Below are 19,227 nucleotides of genomic sequence, written 5' to 3'. Positions count from 1 at the left end.
ACCACTGCACTCCAGCCTGGGCAACAGAGCAAGACTCTGTCTCAAAAAAAAAAAAAAAAAAAAAGGGAGGGGAGAGGGTTTCTTGCTTTACAAAATTTGTTGGGACTTCTTTTTTCTTAATATTGAGAAAAGATTTACCTATATTGTTGCATGCCTCTATACTCCATTCTGGCCATGTGGACTATTTCAGTGTGTGACTATATCACAGTGTGTTGATCCAGTGTCTTGCTGATGCACATTTGGGTGTTTCCAGGTGTTTGCTGAGCATTGTGCATGACTCCAGGTACACATGGACAGAAGTGCTTGGGCACAGGGCAGGCAATTGATCAACATTGGGAAGCATTGTCAAGCTGGGATCTAATTTCTCGTCTATGTTTTTTAATCGTCTGTGTTTCCTTTTTTTTTTTTTTTTTTCGATTTTTTGAGACAGAGTTTCTCGTTGCCCAGGCTGGAGTGCAATGGTGTGATCTTGGCTCATCTCAATCTCCGCCTCCCAGGTTCAAGCAATTCTCCTGCCTCAGCCTCCCAAGTAGCTGGGATTACAGGTGCATGCACCACGCTCAGCTAATTTTTATATTTTAGTAGAGACAAGGTTTCACCATGTTGGTCAGGCTGGTCTCAAACTCCTGACCTTGTGATCCGCCCATCTCAGCCTCCCAAAATGCTAGGATTACAGGCATGAGCCACCACGCGTGGCCTTGTGTTTCCTTTCATATGAAGTGCCTATTTGTGCCTCTTGCTCATTTTTCTATTGGGTTATAGTATGTTTAGTATTTTATGAAATTTCTGCTCTAACTTTTCCATTCCTCGGTATCCCTGGTGGCTTAGGAAGGTCTAGTATTTTACAGGTAAGGAAACAGAGGCTCAGAGGAGTGAAGGTGCTTGGTCAAAGTCACAGACTCTGTCGCAGCCCTTCTGCACTGAGCTAATAATGCCCTCTGAGGCCTTCTGAGGCTCTAGGCCTCACTTAGATACCTTTTCTGCCCCTCAACTAGGTCAGGGCCCCTCTGGTATTTAGCATTTCTTGGCCATGGACCATTCCAGGAGCTCATGATCTCCCTAGTGATACCTTCCTTGCCTGGGTCCTCTTTATGATCTGAGCTCTCCTCCCCAGCTGTAATGATCCAGCTATGTATGTGTTTCATTATTACCTGTCTCCTCCATCAGACTAGGGGCTCCCTGAGGGCCCAGCATGATGCTTGGCATATAGGAGGTGCCCAATAAGTATTGTTTACTGGATGAACTGTTTCCTTGTCTGCATCCTAAACCCCTTGGATTCTTTCCCAAGACTAGGGCCTGGACCTGAGCTCGTCTCAGAAACACAGAGTCAATATTCATTGAACAAATGAATGAGGGAGGGAGAGGCCAGCTTTGTCCATTGCTAGGACAGATCAAATGCTCCTGGGCTTTTCCTGTATGGAATGGAAATTTCCCCAAGACAGTCACTGATTCCCGACTTTCTAGCTTCCCAATCCTTGCTCCTACCTCCCCACCCCCACCCCACCCCGGTTCTCTGCCCTCAACTGCCACCAGCCAACTCTCAGCAACAACTTTGTCCTGGAAACTCCATCCCTGGGCCTGGCCTATCTTGGAATCTTCCTCCCACTTCCCTTCTCCGCCTACTACCCCCACTTCCTTCCCTGAAACCTCTCACTCACTTACCCAACTCCACTCTCCACTCATACCACCATCATTCAGAGACCCCTGGGCGCCTGCCCTCCACATCTCTGGCTCCTTCTCCTCAGCTCCCTAATTTTGGAGTTCCCAGAACGCCTCCCCCTTCCTATTCTTTCTTTCATGAAGCCCACCCACCCACTCGAGCTCAAGCCACTTTGGGGCTGACCATTCCCCAGGCTCTGCATCTTTTCTAAGCAGCCTTCCCGGTGTCCCTAGACCTTGTTGACTCCTAGCTCCCACTCCAGCCTAGACCCTGGCCCCATCTCTGTCCAGGTCACTGCCTGGCCTGCACCTAAGGTGCACCATCCCAGGATGGAACCCAAATAAAGGTATTAGTTTTGGCTGTGGGTAACAAAAGCCCCCCCAAAACTAGTGGCTTTAAAAAGATAGACATTTATAATAATGTTATGGGAATAATAATGAAGCTGAGGCACAAAGAGATGAAATAACTTGCCCAGGTCGGATGCGGTAGCTCATGCCTGTAATCCCAGCACTTTGGGAGGCCGAGGCAGGAAGATCACCTGAGGTCAGGAGTTCGAGACCATCCTGACCAACATGGTGAAACCCCATCTCTACTAAAATATAAAAATTAGCTGGCCATGGTGGCATGTGCCTGTAATCCCAGCTACTCGGGAGGCTGAGGCAGGAGAATAGCTGGAACTCAGGAAGTGGAGTTTTGCAGTGAGCCACAATCACGCTATTGCACTCCAGCCTGGACAACAAGAGCAAAACTCCGTCTCAAAAAAAATAAAAAATAAAAAATAGGCCAGGCACGGTGGCTCATGCCTGTAACCCCAGCACTTTGGGAGGCCAAGGCTGGCAGATCATGAGATCAGAAGATAGAGACCATCCTGGCCAACATGGTGAAACCCTGTCTCTACTAAAATGCAAAAAATTAGTCAGGCGTGGTGGCATGCGCCTGTAGTCCCAGCTACTCGGGAGGCTGAGGCAGGGGAATAGCTTGAACCCAGGGGGTGGAGGTTGCAGAGAGCTGAGATGGCACAACTGCACTCCAGCCTGGTGACAGAGCAAGACTCCATCTCAAAAAAAGAATTAAAAAACTAAAAATAAATAAATAAATAAATAACTTGCCTAGCATAACACAGCTAGTAAATGGTAGAGCCAGGACATATGCCCGGATGGTCTGGCTCTGGAGTCTGCACCTTCTGTGCTATTTGGCCTCACAAAGGGAAGCTTGGAATGGAATTTACCTGTGGGTCACAATTTCCACTCCTGGAAGAGTAAGCAAAGGGTCACAGCTCTTGGAGGTCAGCTGGGACAGTCATCTGGGACTCTCTACAGGGGCCCAGGTGGGCTACGAGCAGAGGCCCTGTCCCCTGCCCTTGCTCTCACTCTCCCCTAGCCCCCATCCCAGGCAATTGAGAAGATTGGTCTCAGACATGAAGCTAGATGCAAGGTGGGTCCTATGTGCCCCGCTTGGCACGGCGGGGCACCGTACAGGGAATAAAAACCAGCCTCTGTCTTCTAACATACATTGGTCTTGCTGTGGTCACAAGTCAAAGTTCCTTCTGTCCAAATGGTCTGCCTCTCCAGCAAGGACACCTTGAATGGCCTCCCAGGGTGGGTTGGGCCTGGGTTTCCGACTTCCTCAGCCAGCTGCAAGCATACCTGTGACATTACCATGGTGTTTAACTCCTCCATTGTCCCTCTCTGAATGACCCTATTGCCCAGCAGCTTGGGGACTAGGCGGGGCTAAAAGAAAAATATTGCATAAGTTATACAGTCCTTCCGCTCCCTGCTCTGCCTTCCAAAAAGAAGACTGTTGGCCAGGGGTAGTTCTTGGCTTACAGGTTCTGTATGGTGCACCAGCAGCCAAGGGCAGGCTAGATTGTTCTACATAAGAAAAACAGATCTGGGAGGAGGGCACAAGGACTGGAGGAGAAGTGAGGGGGAGGAGTAGGGGAGGAGAAATGAAAAAAAAAATGGCAGAGAGAATGAGGAGCTGCAAAGAGTGGCTGAGGGGTGGTTCTCGGAGGGGAAGAGGATTTGGTGGAGGGTGTGGGGTCTTTTTTTTTTCTTTTCTCTTTTTTTTTTTTTTTTTTTTGAGATGGAGTCTCACTCTGTCCCCAGGCTGGAGTACAGTGGTGCAATCTTGGCTCACTGCAATCTCCGCCTCCTGGGTTCTAGCAATTCTCCTGCCTCAGCCTCATGAGTAGCTGGGACTACAGGCGCCCGCCACCACGCCCAGCTAATTTTTGTATTTTTAGTAGAGACGGGGTTTCACCATGTTGGCCAGGATGGTCTCAATCTCCTGACCTCATGATTCGCCTGCCTCAGCCTCCCAAAGTGTTAGGATTACAGGCATGAGCCACCACGCCTGGCTGGGAGTGGGGTCTTCTGTGCTACCATTCCCCTTTGCTGCTTCCTCCAGGGACCTTCGGTAAAGATGCCTTTCCAAGGCTTTTAAGGGCTCAGATCTGTGTTTGACATGCCTCCTTATGAGATGGCCTCAAGGCAGCTCTCTGGGTACCCACGTCAGAACGATGGGCCTGAGAGGGCAGGAGTGGAACACGGCGGGAACAGTCTGTCATGAGACCGGTCGGTAGGCTTCCAGCCATGGGACCCCCATGTAGCAGCCTCCTGGTGGCCCTGAGGCTCTCAAGCTGCTGGCTCCTCCGTTTAGAATGAAGCAATGTTGAACAGTTGTTTCCCCTCACTTAGGGACCTGGTGGAGGTACCCCAGGTACAGAGGATACCCTAAGGTTGAAAGAGCCACACTTGAAGAGGTGGATGAAGGAGAGGTGGATCTGGGGCTCATCCTAGCATTGAATGCTCTGGCCCTACCCAGCTCTTTTCCTGGCCACCCCCTTCCACATACCCAGGCCCCACCCCACCCCGCCTACCCCCCATTTAATCTAAATTCACTGTTGCTTTACAGCCAATTTTTTTTTTTGAGACAGAGTCTTGCTTTGTCACCCAGGCTGGAGTGCAGTGGTGCAATCTTAGTTGACCGCAACCTCCACCTCCCAGGTTCAAGTGATTCCCATGCCTCAGCCTCTGGAGTAGCTGGGACTATAGGCGCCTGCCACTACGCCCAGCTAATTTTTGTAGTTTTTAGTAGAGATGAGGTTTTGCCATGTTGTCCAGGCTGGTCTCAAACTCCCAACCTCAAGTGATCTGCCTGCCTCGGCCTCCCAAAGTGCTGGGATTACAGGTGTGAGCTACCATGCCCAGCCGCTCAGGTCATTTCTAACTCTGGGTTTTGTACACATCACGCCCATGCCTTCTACTGGGAGTAGCTCCAGAGCTGCCTCATTCTGCTTTTTGAATTCCTCCTGGCTCAAGCCGATCCCTTCTTTTCTTTTCTTTTTTCTTAGTTATTATTTAATTTTGTTTTGTTTTTTTTGTTTGTTTTTTTTTGAGACAGGTTCTCGCTCCATCGCCCAGGCTGGAATGCAGTGATGTGATCTCGGCTCACTGCAACCTCCGCCTCCCAGGTTCAAGCGATTCGCTTGCCTCAGCCTCCCGAGTAGCTGGGATTACATGCACCAGCCGCCATGCCCAGCTAATTTTTGTATTTTCGGTAGAGACAGGGTTTCAATGTGTTGGCCAGGCTGGCCTCAAACTCCTGACCTCAAGTGATCCACCTGCTTCAGCCTCCCAAAGTGCTGGGATTACAGATGTGAGCCACCGCTCCCGATTTATTTTAATTTTTTTTGAGACAGGGTCTCCCTCTGTCGCTCAGGCTGGAATGCACTGGCGTGATCCTAGCTCACTGTAACCTTGAACTCAGCACCTCAGCCTCCTGAGTAGTTAGTACTACAGTCAGACACCACCACACCAGGCTATTTTTTATATTTTTTTGTAGAAACAGGGTCTTACTGTGTTGCCCAGGCTGGTCTAAAACTCTTGGGCTCAAGCATTCCTCCTTCCTTTGCCTCCCAAATTGCTGAGATTACAGGCATGAGCCACTGCACTTCGCCCCCTGCCTCTTCTAAGAAGCTTCCCCCGCTTAATCCCTCCATTGGCCTCCCACTGCCTGAAGCATCTGGCTAACTCTTGCCCTTGTCTGGAGGGTGGCTGAAGCACAGCTCCCACTTTCTCAGTTTTCACACACGCAAGGCCATGTGTCCTCTGCTCTAGCCCTCTGCCTGTCTGCCCAGGGCAGAGCCCAGCACGAGGCTGGCCTAGCTGGATATGCATGGAGCATACCTGGGTTGCATCAAAGTGCTCCCCACTTCTGCTTGCCAAGTTCCCACTCAGCCCTCGACATCTGGCTCAGATGCTCCCTCCTCAGAGAGCTCTTTCCTGACTCCTTGGACTGGGTCATGGGCACTGTCTGTGTACCCCCTCCCCCCAGTCATGCTTCCCTCTGTCACAACCCTGATGTTGCTGTGCCAGTCTGTACTTCCAGCAGTTGGGAGCCTGTATGGACCAGGGCTAGGACTGGTTCTTCTAGGGCCCCAGAACCAACCCAGGCCTAAGCACAAGATGTCAGTAAAGGCTTTCTAAATAAATGGAATATCACTCCTCTCCAGAGAGCTCATAATGATCCCTCAAAACCCAGCTCAAATGCCCCTTCCCAGAAGCTCTCACTTCCCCTTCTCATCTTCCCTCACCCGCTTCATTGGTGACTCAAAGCACGGAGCATACCCCTTGATGACAGTACACGTCACACTGTATTTTTGTGAGCACCTTAATGTGGTTTCCCCAGCTCTCCATGGCTGACTGGGACCTCTCAAGAGCCAGGCCCAGGTCTGTCCATCTCCATGCCCACAGGGTCTGGGCCAGAGAAGGGGCTGAAGAAATAGTTTTTGGTGAACTTCTGGGTCCTGTGAGGGATCTTACTCCATGCCCAGCTGAGCAGAGCTCTAATTCTCCGCATGGTTGAATGGGCTCCTGGTGCCGCAGACACAATGGCAAATATGAAGGCTGCCTACGCCCTGGAGGACTCAGCGACCCTGCCTCTGCCATTTGGCTGTGAGTTTCTGTAGGAGCTCATGTGGTCGCCGGCGGAACTTCTTCTGGGTGAAGTAGAAGAGGATGGGGTCCAGCACGCTGTTGGCGCTGGCGAACGGCCGCGTGCCTTTGTAGGCCGCTGCAAAGGCCTCCAACACAGGGCAGGGGACGCCCGGCGTCGAGCGCACTGCCAGGTAGGCTGTCTTGGTGATGTGGAAAGGCAGGAAGCTGATGGCAAAGGCAGCAGCCACCACCACAGCCATGCGGGCCGCCTTGCCACGCCGCTCCTGGGCCACAGGCTCTGCCGGGCCGTCCTGGCGGCATAGGCGGCGGGCCAGGAGACAGTAGCAGGCCAGCAGGGCAGCAAAGGGCAGCAGGAAGCCGATGACAGTGAGAGCCATGCCATAGGGCATATAGTGGGTGGCCAGGGCAGGCGGGCTGAGGTCATAGCAGACAGTGCGGTTACGCTGGATGCCTGTGGCAGCAAAGATGGCTGTGGGCAGGCACTGGGTTGTCACGGCCAGCCACACGGCTACACACACTAGCCAGGCGGCCCGGCGGCCCCCACGTTTGTGCCAGGGGGCCAGCGGGTGGCAGATGCCCAGGTAGCGCTGGAAGCTGATGCAGGTGAGGAAGAGGATGCTGCCATGCAGGTTGGCATAGAAGAGGAAGCGGACCAGGCGGCAGGCGAAGTCGCCAAAGGGCCAGTGGTCACCTTGGGCATAGTTGTAGATGAGCAGGGGCAGGGAGCAGGCATACAGCAGGTCGGCCAGGGCAAGGTTTAGGGTGTACACGGCCGTGCGGGTCAGGGCCCGGCGGGACGTGCAGATCTGGGTAATGACACAGATGTTCAGCGGCAGGCCAGCCGCTAGCACCGCTGAATACACAGGCGGCAGCAGCAGTTGCTTGAAGTTCTCGCGGTAGACACAGGTGGTGGGTGGCAAGCCCAGAGCCTGGCCTGTGCCATTGTCCCACTCCATGGCTGCCCAGGTGAGTTTCCTATGTTCAGGGAGGCTGGGAAAGCAATACACAGCCCGTCAGTGACATGCTCACTCACCACCCAGCAGGCCCTGCCCCTCCTTGGACCTTGATCTCCCTGTCTGAACAGTGAGGGCACCAACTTTGTCAACTCCACTACTCTAACCACCCCATGAAGCCCCACAGAGCCCTCACTTTGACAAAACTTGGGATACAATAAAGCTCATGCTTGGGAGCAATCTGATTCATTTTGTTTATATTTATATATATATATATTTATATATTTGTGTATTTATATATATTTATATATTTATATATATTTTTATATATATATATTTTTTTTTCTTTCAGCCTTCCTAGTGAACTTCTATTCATCCTTCAAAGCCCTGATCATATGTTTCTTTCTCTGTTAGTGGAGATTGAGGGACTTGGGTTTGAATCCCAACTCTGTTATGTATTTGCTATGTGACCTTGAGGTGGTGATTTCATTTCACCCGAGAAAAGGGGGAATGCGGCGCCTGCTTCTCAGGAATGTCACGAGGTTAGAAGCACTAAATCATGCTGTGCAGGGCTGCCAGGGGCTCACTGGGGTGTGGAAGCTGGTCATGGTGGATCTGCATGTCTCTCACAGACTGGGACCCGCCCGAGGAGAGGGGCCAGGTCTGGTGTCTCTCTGCATCTTAGCCCAGGGTCTGGGGTGGAAAAGGGCCCTGATAACTCTTAGTTAACCAATACGAAGGGTCCACACACCAGGGGCTCACTGAGGACCGCACCCATCTCCTCAGCCTGAACTCCGCCTTCCAAAGCCATGGTTCTTCTGGCAGAGGTCTTGTTATCTGTAAAATAGGGGAAGGAGGTGATACCCAGTTCCCCAAGGCTTCTTTCCACTTCAGGCTGCAAAGGCAGGTTTGGCAGAGCCTCTGACAACACAGCGCCCCCTAGTGCCCAGAGTGAAAACAGCGTCCCTGAAGGCGGATGGGTGAGGGACGGAGTCATCCGTTTGCTTTACAGAGATGGAAATCCAGGCACAGTGAGGGGCAGGGACTGCTCCTTCTTTCTTCGTGACTCAGAGCAGAGTCAGAACCAGAACCCAACTGCCCAATCCAGAAGAGACAGCTTAGTGTAGCCCACAGACATGGGATGTAGAGGTTACATGACCAACTTCAGAGCTAGGCAGGCCTGGGTTTAAATGTTGCTCCCCCACTTCCGTGCTGTGTGAAGCAGGTCATGTCACAGTGTCCTCATCAGTGAAATATGCGGTGATGACATTCAGTAGTGCTCAATAAATGCCATGCCATTGCATTCTACATCTTGTCCCTCCTCTCATTCTTTCGGGCTGGGTTTTGGGAGAGCCAGCAGCACAAATACCCTAAGGGGTTCCCTGATGGGGTAAGTCTGACTCCTAGACACTCACCTCGAAACTGACATTGCCATATTACTGGTGTCTATAGAAAATTTACAACTTAAATCCAATGGGCCTTTAAGATAGTGAATCTAATCCTCCTCTCTTGCCATTTTACAGATGGGAAAAACTGAGGCCCAGAAAAAATATGAAGTCCTGTAAATGCACTCAGAGGGTGGTAAAGGGTTCAGGCAAAGTATATGGACTCTGATCCAGATGCTCAGGTTCAAGTCCCAGCTATGCCACGGATGAGCTCTGTGGTCTTGGACATACTAGTTAACCTCTGTTCTCCAGATTCCCCATGTGTAAAATGAGATGAGATAGTACCTGCCTTATAAGATTGTTGTGAAGATCAGTGCCTGGCATGGGGCCAAGTGTTTGCTGTTCTTACTGTACCTACTAAGTAAAGTTATGGGATTTTAAAAAGTTATATTAGAGAAAAATACATTTGTCCCAACTTGCAATTTCATTTTGGTGGAGCTATTTAACCCATTTTTGGGCAAAATGATAATGTTGGATTCTATAGTCTGCAGCCCACATCCCATGTCACTCTCAGTTATCAAAGATTCTTTGTGGGGCTTTAGCCCATATGCTAGACGTGCTGGGTGCCCAGCTAGGACAAGGTAGGCACGATGGGGAGGCCAGAGGAAGAAACATAGCAGCCCACCATAGCATAGCCAGGAAGCCAGGATTAGCACAGGTAGAGAATGTCCACTCATCTCTTCATTCATTGGTTCAGGCCATTCTCATTCACATGTTCATTCTCTTGTTTTCACATGACAGGGATTCCCTGAGTCCTCCCTGCCAGCTAGATACATGAGGGCATAGTGTATAGGTGGACACGGAGATATGGGAATACAGATAGAGATATGCTAGTCTGATGGAGGAGACCAGTGTGAGCCACCTGATGGAAGAGACTTTTCAGAGCAGAATGAAAGACAGAGCAAGGCCTGGGTGGTTGAGGAGGATTTCCATGGGTGGAGAAGAGTGTAAAGACACTCCGGGTGAGGAGGAAGGTTGAGGAACACAGCACCCCTCTATCATGTTCCCCTCCTCACCATAACCCTCTGTCCTTGCAGACTGATCTCCTCTCACACAGGGTCTGACAAAGAAATCTGAGGAGAAAGAAAACTGCTGGTTCGGTGGGGCTGCCCTTCAAGAGGCAGCCTCTGCCCCTCCCTGACCCCTCTCCTCACACAGGGTCTGAGGAGACCAGTCTGCGAGGGAAGAGGGTTGTGGTGAGGAGGAGAACATGCTAGAGGGGTGCTGCATCCCTCAACCTTCCTTTGGGAGGCCTTCACCCTCAGATCCCACCCCCAGGGACAGCACTCTGTCTCAGATGACTGGGGACTGCAATGTGCTGCTCCCACACCCTGGTGAGACTGATCCTCCTGGGACCCCCTCCACTCCCTCTTGGAAGGAGACAGGGGGCTGCAGGAGGGGATCCGGCACACAGTTCTCTGGGAAAACCTTCAGGGCTGTGTCAGGAAAGACAGGCCTGGCCATTGCCCGGGCTGTCTTGTATACTTTCTGAGGACCTAGGAGAGCTGAGCTGTTCTTCCAGTTCCTGGCAGGGGCTGGCCTCAAGGAGGGTGCTCTTGGCTCCCACCTCCAGGCAGCAGCTGACCTTGGTGCTGACATCTGTCACTAGCTCTTGGGTCCTAAGTCCTGGACCAGACCAGACCCCAGCCTCTTCCTGGGCTGGACTCTGCCCATGGTGGGGGGCTTGCTAACAAGTGGCTCTGACTACATCCTTCTCTGCATCCCTCTGCCCTTTGGGGGAAAAGCCCAAACCCTTTTCCTGACATTCAAGACCCTGCCAAGCCCTCCAGTCCTATCTGAAGTACGCCAGGGCCACTCTGCCCTTGCCCCTTCCTCTTCCGTCACACATTCCCAAGACATGGAGACTCCCACACAGCCAGTGGCAGCCAGAGAGCCAGAATCCCTTCCCAGCCTCCCCATCTCCACTGTTCCCTTCACACGAAGTGCCATTCAACTAATCTCCATTCATCAAAACCCTAAGTGTCTATCTAGCTCCAGATCTCACCTTGCTTCTTCCTTTTTTTATCCCCCCAGCTGGGTGGAATCCCTTCCTCTGGGCCTCCTAACTCTGTGGGCCTCCTTTAAGTCAATGCTGAACTTAGCCTACCTACCCAAAGTCACAGTTCCTTGTGTCCACCTGCCCCCCACCCCCCTGCAACCCCTGCACTGACCCATGGCCCCAAGATGCACTGACACTCACAGGCAGCCTCCTGTCCCTGCAGCACGCTGGTGGTCCCACGTGTGTTGGGGCAAAGAGAAGCCAGACCTGAGGCTCCCCACTCTCCTGCCCTCAGCTAGGCTGCAAACTCTCTGACAGAGTGAGCAGCTTCCTCTGTTTCCTGGCAGGGCTGTCTCTGACTAAAAGAGCCTCTGTGGGGGCCACCGGCTCCCTGCCATCCCCAACACCACGCCTAGTGCCTGGCGGAAACTGGGCTTAGAGGAGCAAGGAGGTGGAAAAAAGGCGTCCTTCCCGGAACACTCTCCTACCCCAGCAGGGGAAAGAGGGGGATGGGGGCAGAGGAGGAGGGGTAGGGGAGAACCAGAGGCTGCCAGCCCCACAGAACCAGGAATTTTCTTTCTGCTCAGCCCTCTCTCAGTCTTCTCAGCTGTCAAATGGGTAGGGCAGTGATTAGGGAGCTCATGGCTCCTCCTTTAGCTATAACACTCAGAGCCACGGGTGTCCATTCCTCCTCCCAGCCATTCACTCACCCATCTAGCCTTCCTTCCCTCATTCAATAACTCACTCACCAACATGTCCATCTACCCATCCCTCCATGTGGCAATCCACTTATGTACAAACTTACTCAGCCGCCTTCTCCCCTCCCTTCCCTCTTCTCCTTTTCTCCACACACACTTATCGAGTACCTACTATGTGTCACCAGGTCCTCCCACGTTCCCCCATTTCACAGCGACTGCCCCTTCCACACGGCAGGTGCAGAGCGCATGAGGAGTGATGGACGCGGGCTGTGGAGATAGATGTGATGCCCCTGAGGACCCAGCTGCCTCATCCATCCCAGCCCCTCCTCACCACCAAACTGGCCTCAGAGCTGTTAGGAGACCAGAGCAGGAGATGTGGCTCCTCACTGTCCCAGGGAGGCCAGCTCCAGAGGGGGAAGCAGCATTCCAAGAGGGCGACCTGGAGGAAGTGGGCTTTGATTTGGAGCAGCTGAGGCAGCAAGGCAGGTGGCAGGGGAGGATGGTGTGGGGAAAGAATGCTGCCCTGGGAGTTTGAGGCCCAGGTTCTTACTCCACCTTTGCCCCCAAGCCCCTTCCCTTCTCTGAGCCTCCTTGATAGAATATGCTCATACTGATCACCAGTGTGCTGGAAGGATGAAGTGCCTCTCAGGGCGGCTCATCTTCTACCCTGGGAGGTGCAGAGGAGACTCCTAGAGCCTAGAGCATCAGAGCTGAAGGTGCCTTTAAAGGCATCGATCTCACCCCAAAGCCATTTTTACAGGCAAGGGGATTGAGGAACAGAGTGGGAACCCAAAGTTTGGATCACACTGAGAAAAACCAGGTTTGAACTTCTGGTAAACACTTGGTCAGTTGTGCACAGATTGAGCACCTACTGCTTGCTCAGGCCTGTGCTAAGAGGTCGCTTCTGCCAACTGAGTGTGGACCTTCTGGTTGGATTTGACCTGTGCTGTGGCCCAGGAGAGCAAGATGGCCTTCAGCTCGGCAGCAGCCAGTCCTTTGCTGGGTCCCTGGAACAACCTCCCGTACCCACTCCTAGCAGGGCGGGTCACTGTCCCAGGAATGGGAACAGCTCTGAAGGCTCCTGGGAGGTGTTGGCCCCAAGGCAGGGCAAGGCAGGGCTTGGGTAAGAAGCCTAAGTGGTCTCAGTCCCTGCAACCTGGATGGATGGGAAACACAAAGCTGTTCCTATCATGCCTTATCCACCCAGACGTGCAGATCTGGAGACCCCTAATCCCACCGCTCTGCTCAGATAAGAGCACTTGGACTAACCTCAGAGGGGAAGGAAAGGCTCATGGGGTCCCACTTGACAGATGGAGAAAGAAACTAAGGCCAGCTGCCCCTTCCTCACCCTCTTCTCAGGGGTTCAAGGACATACAAGAGGCCTGGCCTGGCACCTCAACAACCACTGAGTACCCATTACCCACCGGCCTTTTAGTTCTTTGCCTTCCTAACAGAGTCTAGGTTTGAGGGCTCTCAGGACCTTGGAACCACAGCATCCTAGGGCTTGGGACTTCAAAGAACCTAAGGATGACTGAATCAGAGCCAAGGAACTGCCTTGCTCTCACCGGGCCTTAGCTTTGCCCATGGACCTGGCTAGGCCTAGAGGAGGGGGCAGGGCCCGGGGGGGAGCACTCAGGTCTGAGGGGTCATGGGTGCACCTGGGAGGGAGTAACCTGCAAAGCTCATGGAGAAAGCATGTCCATTGCTGGGCACTGAAGGGCCAGAGGGACCTGGACACATAACAAGGCTGAAGAGGGCATCGCAGATAGGAGGCCCAGTGTGGGCAAAGGCACAGAAGTGGGGAATGAGCTTAACCTCTGTGAGAAACAAGTAAGTATAGAAGCCAGAGCAATGGATGAGCTCTGCAAAGAGGGGGCCTCAGATGGGAGGCCTGAGAGGGGCTGGCCTGTCATGAACCTCCAAGGCAGAGCCTTCTTCTGGCAGAGATCCTCCCTCTTTGGCCTCCCAAAGTTTTGGGATTACAGGCATGCACCACTGTGCCCAGCCCGTCTCCCTCCCTCCTTTCTCTCTTCTTTCTTTCTTTCTTTCTTTCTTTCTTTCTTTCTTTCTTTCTTTCTTTCTTTCTTTCTTTCTTTCTTTCTTTCTTTCTTTCTTTCTTTCTTTCTCTCTCTCTCTTTCTTTCTTTCTTTCTTTCTTTTTTTGATGGAGTTTCGCTCTTGTTGCCCAGGCTGGAGTACAATGGCGCGATCTCGGCTCACTGCAACTTCCGCCTCCCAGGTTCAAGCGATTCTCCTGCCTCAGCCTCCCAAGTAACTGGGATGTACAGGCATGTGCCACCACACCAGACTAATTTTGTACTTTCAGTAGAGATGGGGCTTCTCCATGTTGGTTAGGCTGGTCTCGAACTCCCGACCTCAGGTGATCCACCTGCCTCGGCCTCTCGAAGTGCTGGGATTACAGGCGTGAGCCACCGTGCCTGGCCAGTATTGTTTCTTAATTGCCTATTCTGTGCCAGATGTTTTATCTGCAGTTCTGGGCTATTTGGTGGGGGGTGGATTATTCCCTCCCCTTTACAGATGAAGAAACTAAGGCTCAGGAAGGGCCAGTGAGTTTTCCAAGCTATCCCAGCCAGGTGGCATTTCAACACGTTCTTCTTGACTCTAAGGCCCCCTTCTCCATTGTTCCCCCGAAATCGGAGCTTAGATGCTCAGACCTGGGGATATCCAGGGGAGTTGGGTCTTCCCTGCGTTGAGATGCTGTAGCCATGAGATGGCGCCAGAGGACAGCCAGCCCCGCTCCCTCACACAGCCAGGGAGGGGTGAGGGAAAGGCTGGTCTGCCCACAGTGGGGGGCCTCCCCTCGGGGCTGGCACTGAGCCGCCTCCGGACTGGGTTTCCAGTCTCAGTTCCTCTTGACCCACTCTCCAACCTTCCTTCCACTCATCCTCCCCAGATGAGCTCAAGCTCTCGTTCTCAGGTCCTCACCCTGGTTGATGTGATCACAGGAGCCACTGGGGACATGGCAGGGATGACAGGGTCAGCACCAAGCCCTGTCTGTCTGAGGTAGAGGCCCTGGCCTCAGGCATCCACCGTGGCCCATCTCCACCCGGGTACACCTTTGGCAAAACACGGCAGCCCCTCACCTCACAGCAGAGACACCCTCTTCCAGTTTCCTTTTTTCAGTTCAGGCGACAACCATGGGGTCAGTTCTAGAGCAGGAGCAACTCAGTATAGACATAGGAAGAAATGACAAAGGGGCCTAGCCGTTCAGGCTGCGTAGATCCTATGGTCTCAGGATAAACTTTACATGACCCCACAGCCTCCCCCATCCCCTGAGGCCTTCATATCTAGCGGGGATGAGGGGACCTGTTGGCCAAAGGCAGGAGCTGGAAGCCTGAGTCACTGTCTGCCAGCCAGCTGAGGCAGGAACCAGCTCAGACCACGCTGGACGTGGAAGAGGCTTCCTAACCTTGGCCTGCCTGCCTGCTGGGAAATAAAGACCTGGAAACCCCCTTGCTGGGCCCCTGGCTGGTGAGTTAGCAGAAAGGGCACAGGATGTCAGGGGTCAAGAGTTCGCTTCCTTCCCCTGAGGAGTCAGACAGGCTGGGATCGACCACCAACTTGCTGTGTGACTTAGGGAGAGCCACCTACCCTCTCTGAGCCTGGGTAAACATGGCTACTTATGGTACCTACCTACCGTACAGGGTCACTATACCCTCTGTGCCCCAGTCATCAACCCAATCCTGACTCTGGGCAGCCTCTAGCCTGAGGCAGGGTTGCCCCTGGAGCCCACCTGAGGCCAGCTTGAGGCCAGATTCCTAATGCCAGTGCCTCCCTGGCACCCAGAAGACAGAGGACCGGAAGCAGAGTCCTCTCACCTGGAGGAGTTCTGGTCCTATCTGTGGCATCTGGCTGGCTACAGAAGGACAAACCTGGCAGAAGGGAACATGGAAGGCAGGGACCCTGATTTCTCTTCTCCTTTCCCACTTCCCCTTCTCACCTCCCACTCAACAGGAATTAAAGCTAAAACTGAAACAGCCATTTTCAGTGAAAGGAAGAGGAAGTTGCAGCTTTGGGGAATTTGGGGGTTGGGGCTGCTTCCTTTGGTTTCTCTCCAGCCTCTTCAAGCTTAGCAAAGATGGAACTTGCATCTCCCAAGACCCCACTATGTATGAGGGGCCCCAGTTGCCCAAGAGTGCACCCACGAGTCCCACCACAACCTGGACACATGTATTCATTGAGCACTAACGATGCACCAAGCATTGTGCAAAATGCTTCATGTGCTGTGTCTCATTCACTCTTCACAACTACTGTTTCCGCTTTACAGATGAGGTGACTGAGGCATAGCAAAGTTAGCAAGAGGTTCTTTCTTGGGAATGTGAATGAAGAGGGTTAGAGACCACGCGGCCCCGGTGGGCACAGGGCTGAGAGGTCAAGGGCAGCCCTGAGACTGAGGAGCTGTGTGGATAGCACAGAGGCCCAGGGAGCAGCTGTGACAGGGCAGCCTGTCACAGCAGAGGGACAGCCTGTGGTGCCCAGCCTGTATAAGTCCACGCCTATAGGGCCACTGCACCTCCCACCCAGTGCTCCAGGAGATCCCCAGGGCCTCCTAAAAAACTCTCCCCTGGAGCTAGTGGGAGAAGCTCTCTGTGCCTTGCCTGGACCACCAGGCTGTCCCATTTGTTTGTCTCCTTGTGGGAGAGGCCACTTTGTTCTCCCTTTGAGAAGGAACCTGCTGCTTAGCTGCAAGTAGTGCAGTTGGCTGATGGCCACAGTTAGTGCCTTCAGGATCCGCCCATCCTCCCAGATAACCAGGTTCCAGTCTGTGGGGGAAGAGATGGCCCAGGTCCAGCCACCTGGCTAGCCTGGCAGTCATTGTTCAGCCCCTCTGTAGCTTTTTCCCACCCAGTTCCCAGACCCCCTCTTATGATGACGACGCTGCCCTCTGATTTTCCTTTGGGGGATCCCCCTTCTCCCATCTAGAGTCTTGGGGATCTGGGAGTGATGGGTCTGTGATCTAAGCCTACCAATGAGAGAAGAGTGGGCCCCTCAGGCCTGTAACTGGCTCTGGATGGAGGAGTGACCTTCACTGCATGCCTCAGAGTCAATTCTGGCGCTTTTACTGGGGCATCGGGAAGGAGACAGGTCTTCCACAACATTTGCAAAGCTAATAGAAAGTGAGGCAGGAGCTACTGGAGCCAAGTGAACTAAGTTCCAGGCACTGCCCTGGGCGATGGAGATACTGCCACCAGCGAGGAGACTGTCCACATAGAAAGCCAAGGAATGGCAGAGATGAGAGATGGGGATGCATCATTTCCTGAGAACAGCATTGAGTGCCTGGTTTCAGCTGTGCCTGAGGTTTTACCTTTGGTGTCATAGGCTGATAAACTCCCTTTTTGCCTCAATCCATTTAACCTAGGATTCTGTCACTTGAAACTAGGAGTCCTGCCTGTAGATCTGCACCTTGTGCCCAGGAAGAGAGGTGATATTTCTCTACGAGAAAAATGAGGCCAGAGAGGTTAGGAACTTGCCCAAAGTGCACTATAAATCCACCATGACACCCTGTCTCTCAGGAAGAGTGGCTTAAGAAAGGACAAAGAAATGGAGGTCAGGAGTCAGGGCAGAGAAGAAGACCAGCCGAAGGGGCGGTGTCAGACTCCCTCCCTTTCCTTCTCTAACTCTGCTAGGAACTGGGGACAAGGTCTGCTTTGCTTCTGGGGCCTCAGAGACCAGTACAGGCTTTGGCCCAAGAGGCACTGGGAAATGTTGGATGACTGGATCCAGTCTATAAAGATGAGCCCCGGGGCTCTGTCCTCGGTGCTGCCTGGTTCCATTTTTTTTTTTTTAATCTTTGTCTTGACTGATGACGGAGAAGATTTGTCAAGGAGAATGAAGGTAATGGGTTCAGGAGTAGCACCTCTGAGACTGCTTGGATCCCCCAGTCCCCACCTCAGGAAAGGCAGACCACCAACCCTGCCAAGTGGTTATTGTGGGTTATGATCCTGCCCATTTCCCAAGCAGACCCTGAGGCCCGAAGGTAGGCAGTTTTGTCCACAACTCGTACAGGTAAGGTTTGGGTGTGGAGGGGGAGCCTCAGGGAACTCTTCCCCTCCTGTGAAAGGCAGCCCCTGCCTTGATTCCTGCTCTGATCATCCCTAGCTCTTCCTAGGGCCTGAGCCCACCTGGCAGAGATAAGACATCCAGCTGGACCCAGGGGTCAATGACAGGCCTCTGAGTTCTGGACCCTCAGGGCTAGGGAGGCCTTAAGGTCACCTGACCCAGAGGTCTCCCCACCATCCCCTCAGAGAAGAGGGCTCTCAGAAGACTGGGCTTGTTTGGCCCCTGCCTGCATACTTCCCATTACAGGGAGCTCACTCCTCTCCTAGGCCACTGCATTCCACCTTGAGAAAGCTCACTGGGAGATATGCTTTGTCACACCAAGCCCCAAGATCTGTCCCTAGTGACTGCTCTCCCACACCAGTCCAGCTTGCCTCTGGGGCCATAGAGCTTGGCTGCCCCAGGACTCCCTGCAGAGATTGTCCCAAGACCATCCATCTATTGGTCTTCATTCTCACCAGGCAATTTCAGGCACATGTCCAGGCCCTGGGAGACCTAGTGGTGGATCCTCAAGGATGAGGCCGTGGTCTGTGGCTGTTTTCAAACCTGAAGACAAAACCCTTTGCTACCCTCTGTCCTGTTTCATTGTCTGCCTGGGGCCTGTAAGGGGGGTATGGTCTCTTCTTTTGGGAAGAGGAAACTAAGGCCCCCAACAGCTTAGTTGCTTGTCAGGGCCACCAATCTGTCAGTGATCTTCCAATCAGCTGGACTGCCTGTCGCCAAACCCCAAATCTTCACCCTCAAACTGGCCTGTTTGTGGCCAGTCCAGTGTGGGAGGAAGAGGGCTTTGTGGGTGTCCGAGAGGTGGCCTGGGAGGAAGAGATCAAAGTCAGGGGCAACTACCTCATTCAGAGTGCAATGTAGGAGGTCAGCAGGCGACAGGTGGCTCCTGCTGTGGAGTGTGCGTGAAGAACACAGGACAGGCTGGGTGTGGTGGCTCACGCCTGGAATCTCAGCACTTTGGGAGGCCAAGGCGGGAGGATCGCTTGAGCCCAGAAGTTCGAGACCAGGCTGGGCAACATAGAGAAAGCCTGTCTCTACCAAAAAATGTTTAAAAATTAACTGGGTGTGTTGGCGTGTGCCTGTAACCCCAGCTACTTGGGAGGCTGAGGTGGGAAAATCGCTTGAGCCTGGGAGGCCAAGGCTGCAGTGAGCTATGATCCACACCACTGCATTCCAGCCTGGGCTACAGAGCGAGACCCTGTCTCAAAAAAGGGACGTAGGACAGACCCCCTCAGGTGGTCACTGGAATGACACCTTCTCCATGGGACCTTCTCCTACCACTCTAAGCTAAAATTATAACCCCCTACCCAACACATGCACATGTGTGATTCCTATGCCCCTTCTCTGCTATATTTTTCTCCTTAGCATTCAAAATCTTTTAACACACTGTTCTACTTATTTATTGGTTATTGTCTCTCTCTCCTGACTGGA

The 19,227-nt window shown here is 52.9% G+C and overlaps 1 protein-coding gene across 1 annotated transcript in view; it reads right to left on the bottom strand.

Moving 5' to 3' along the window:
* Positions 1–6,298: 6,298 nt before the first annotated feature.
* The window catches only part of P2RY6 (pyrimidinergic receptor P2Y6), a gene marked incomplete at its 5' end in the record, with an annotated part of 33,309 nt that continues 20,380 nt past the window's right edge, over positions 6,299–19,227 (bottom strand). The window contains 2 exon segments of the mRNA NM_001133266.1: positions 6,299–7,611; positions 8,326–8,411. Coding sequence (NP_001126738.1) covers positions 6,591–7,577 — 987 coding nt within the window. The 3' untranslated portion in view covers positions 6,299–6,590.

Source organism: Pongo abelii, chromosome 9, assembly GCF_028885655.2.
Source record: "Pongo abelii isolate AG06213 chromosome 9, NHGRI_mPonAbe1-v2.0_pri, whole genome shotgun sequence".
Lineage (NCBI taxonomy): Eukaryota > Metazoa > Chordata > Mammalia > Primates > Hominidae > Pongo > Pongo abelii.
The sequence above is the reverse complement of the archived record's forward strand: the minus strand, read 5'-3'. Positions and strand labels throughout refer to the sequence as shown.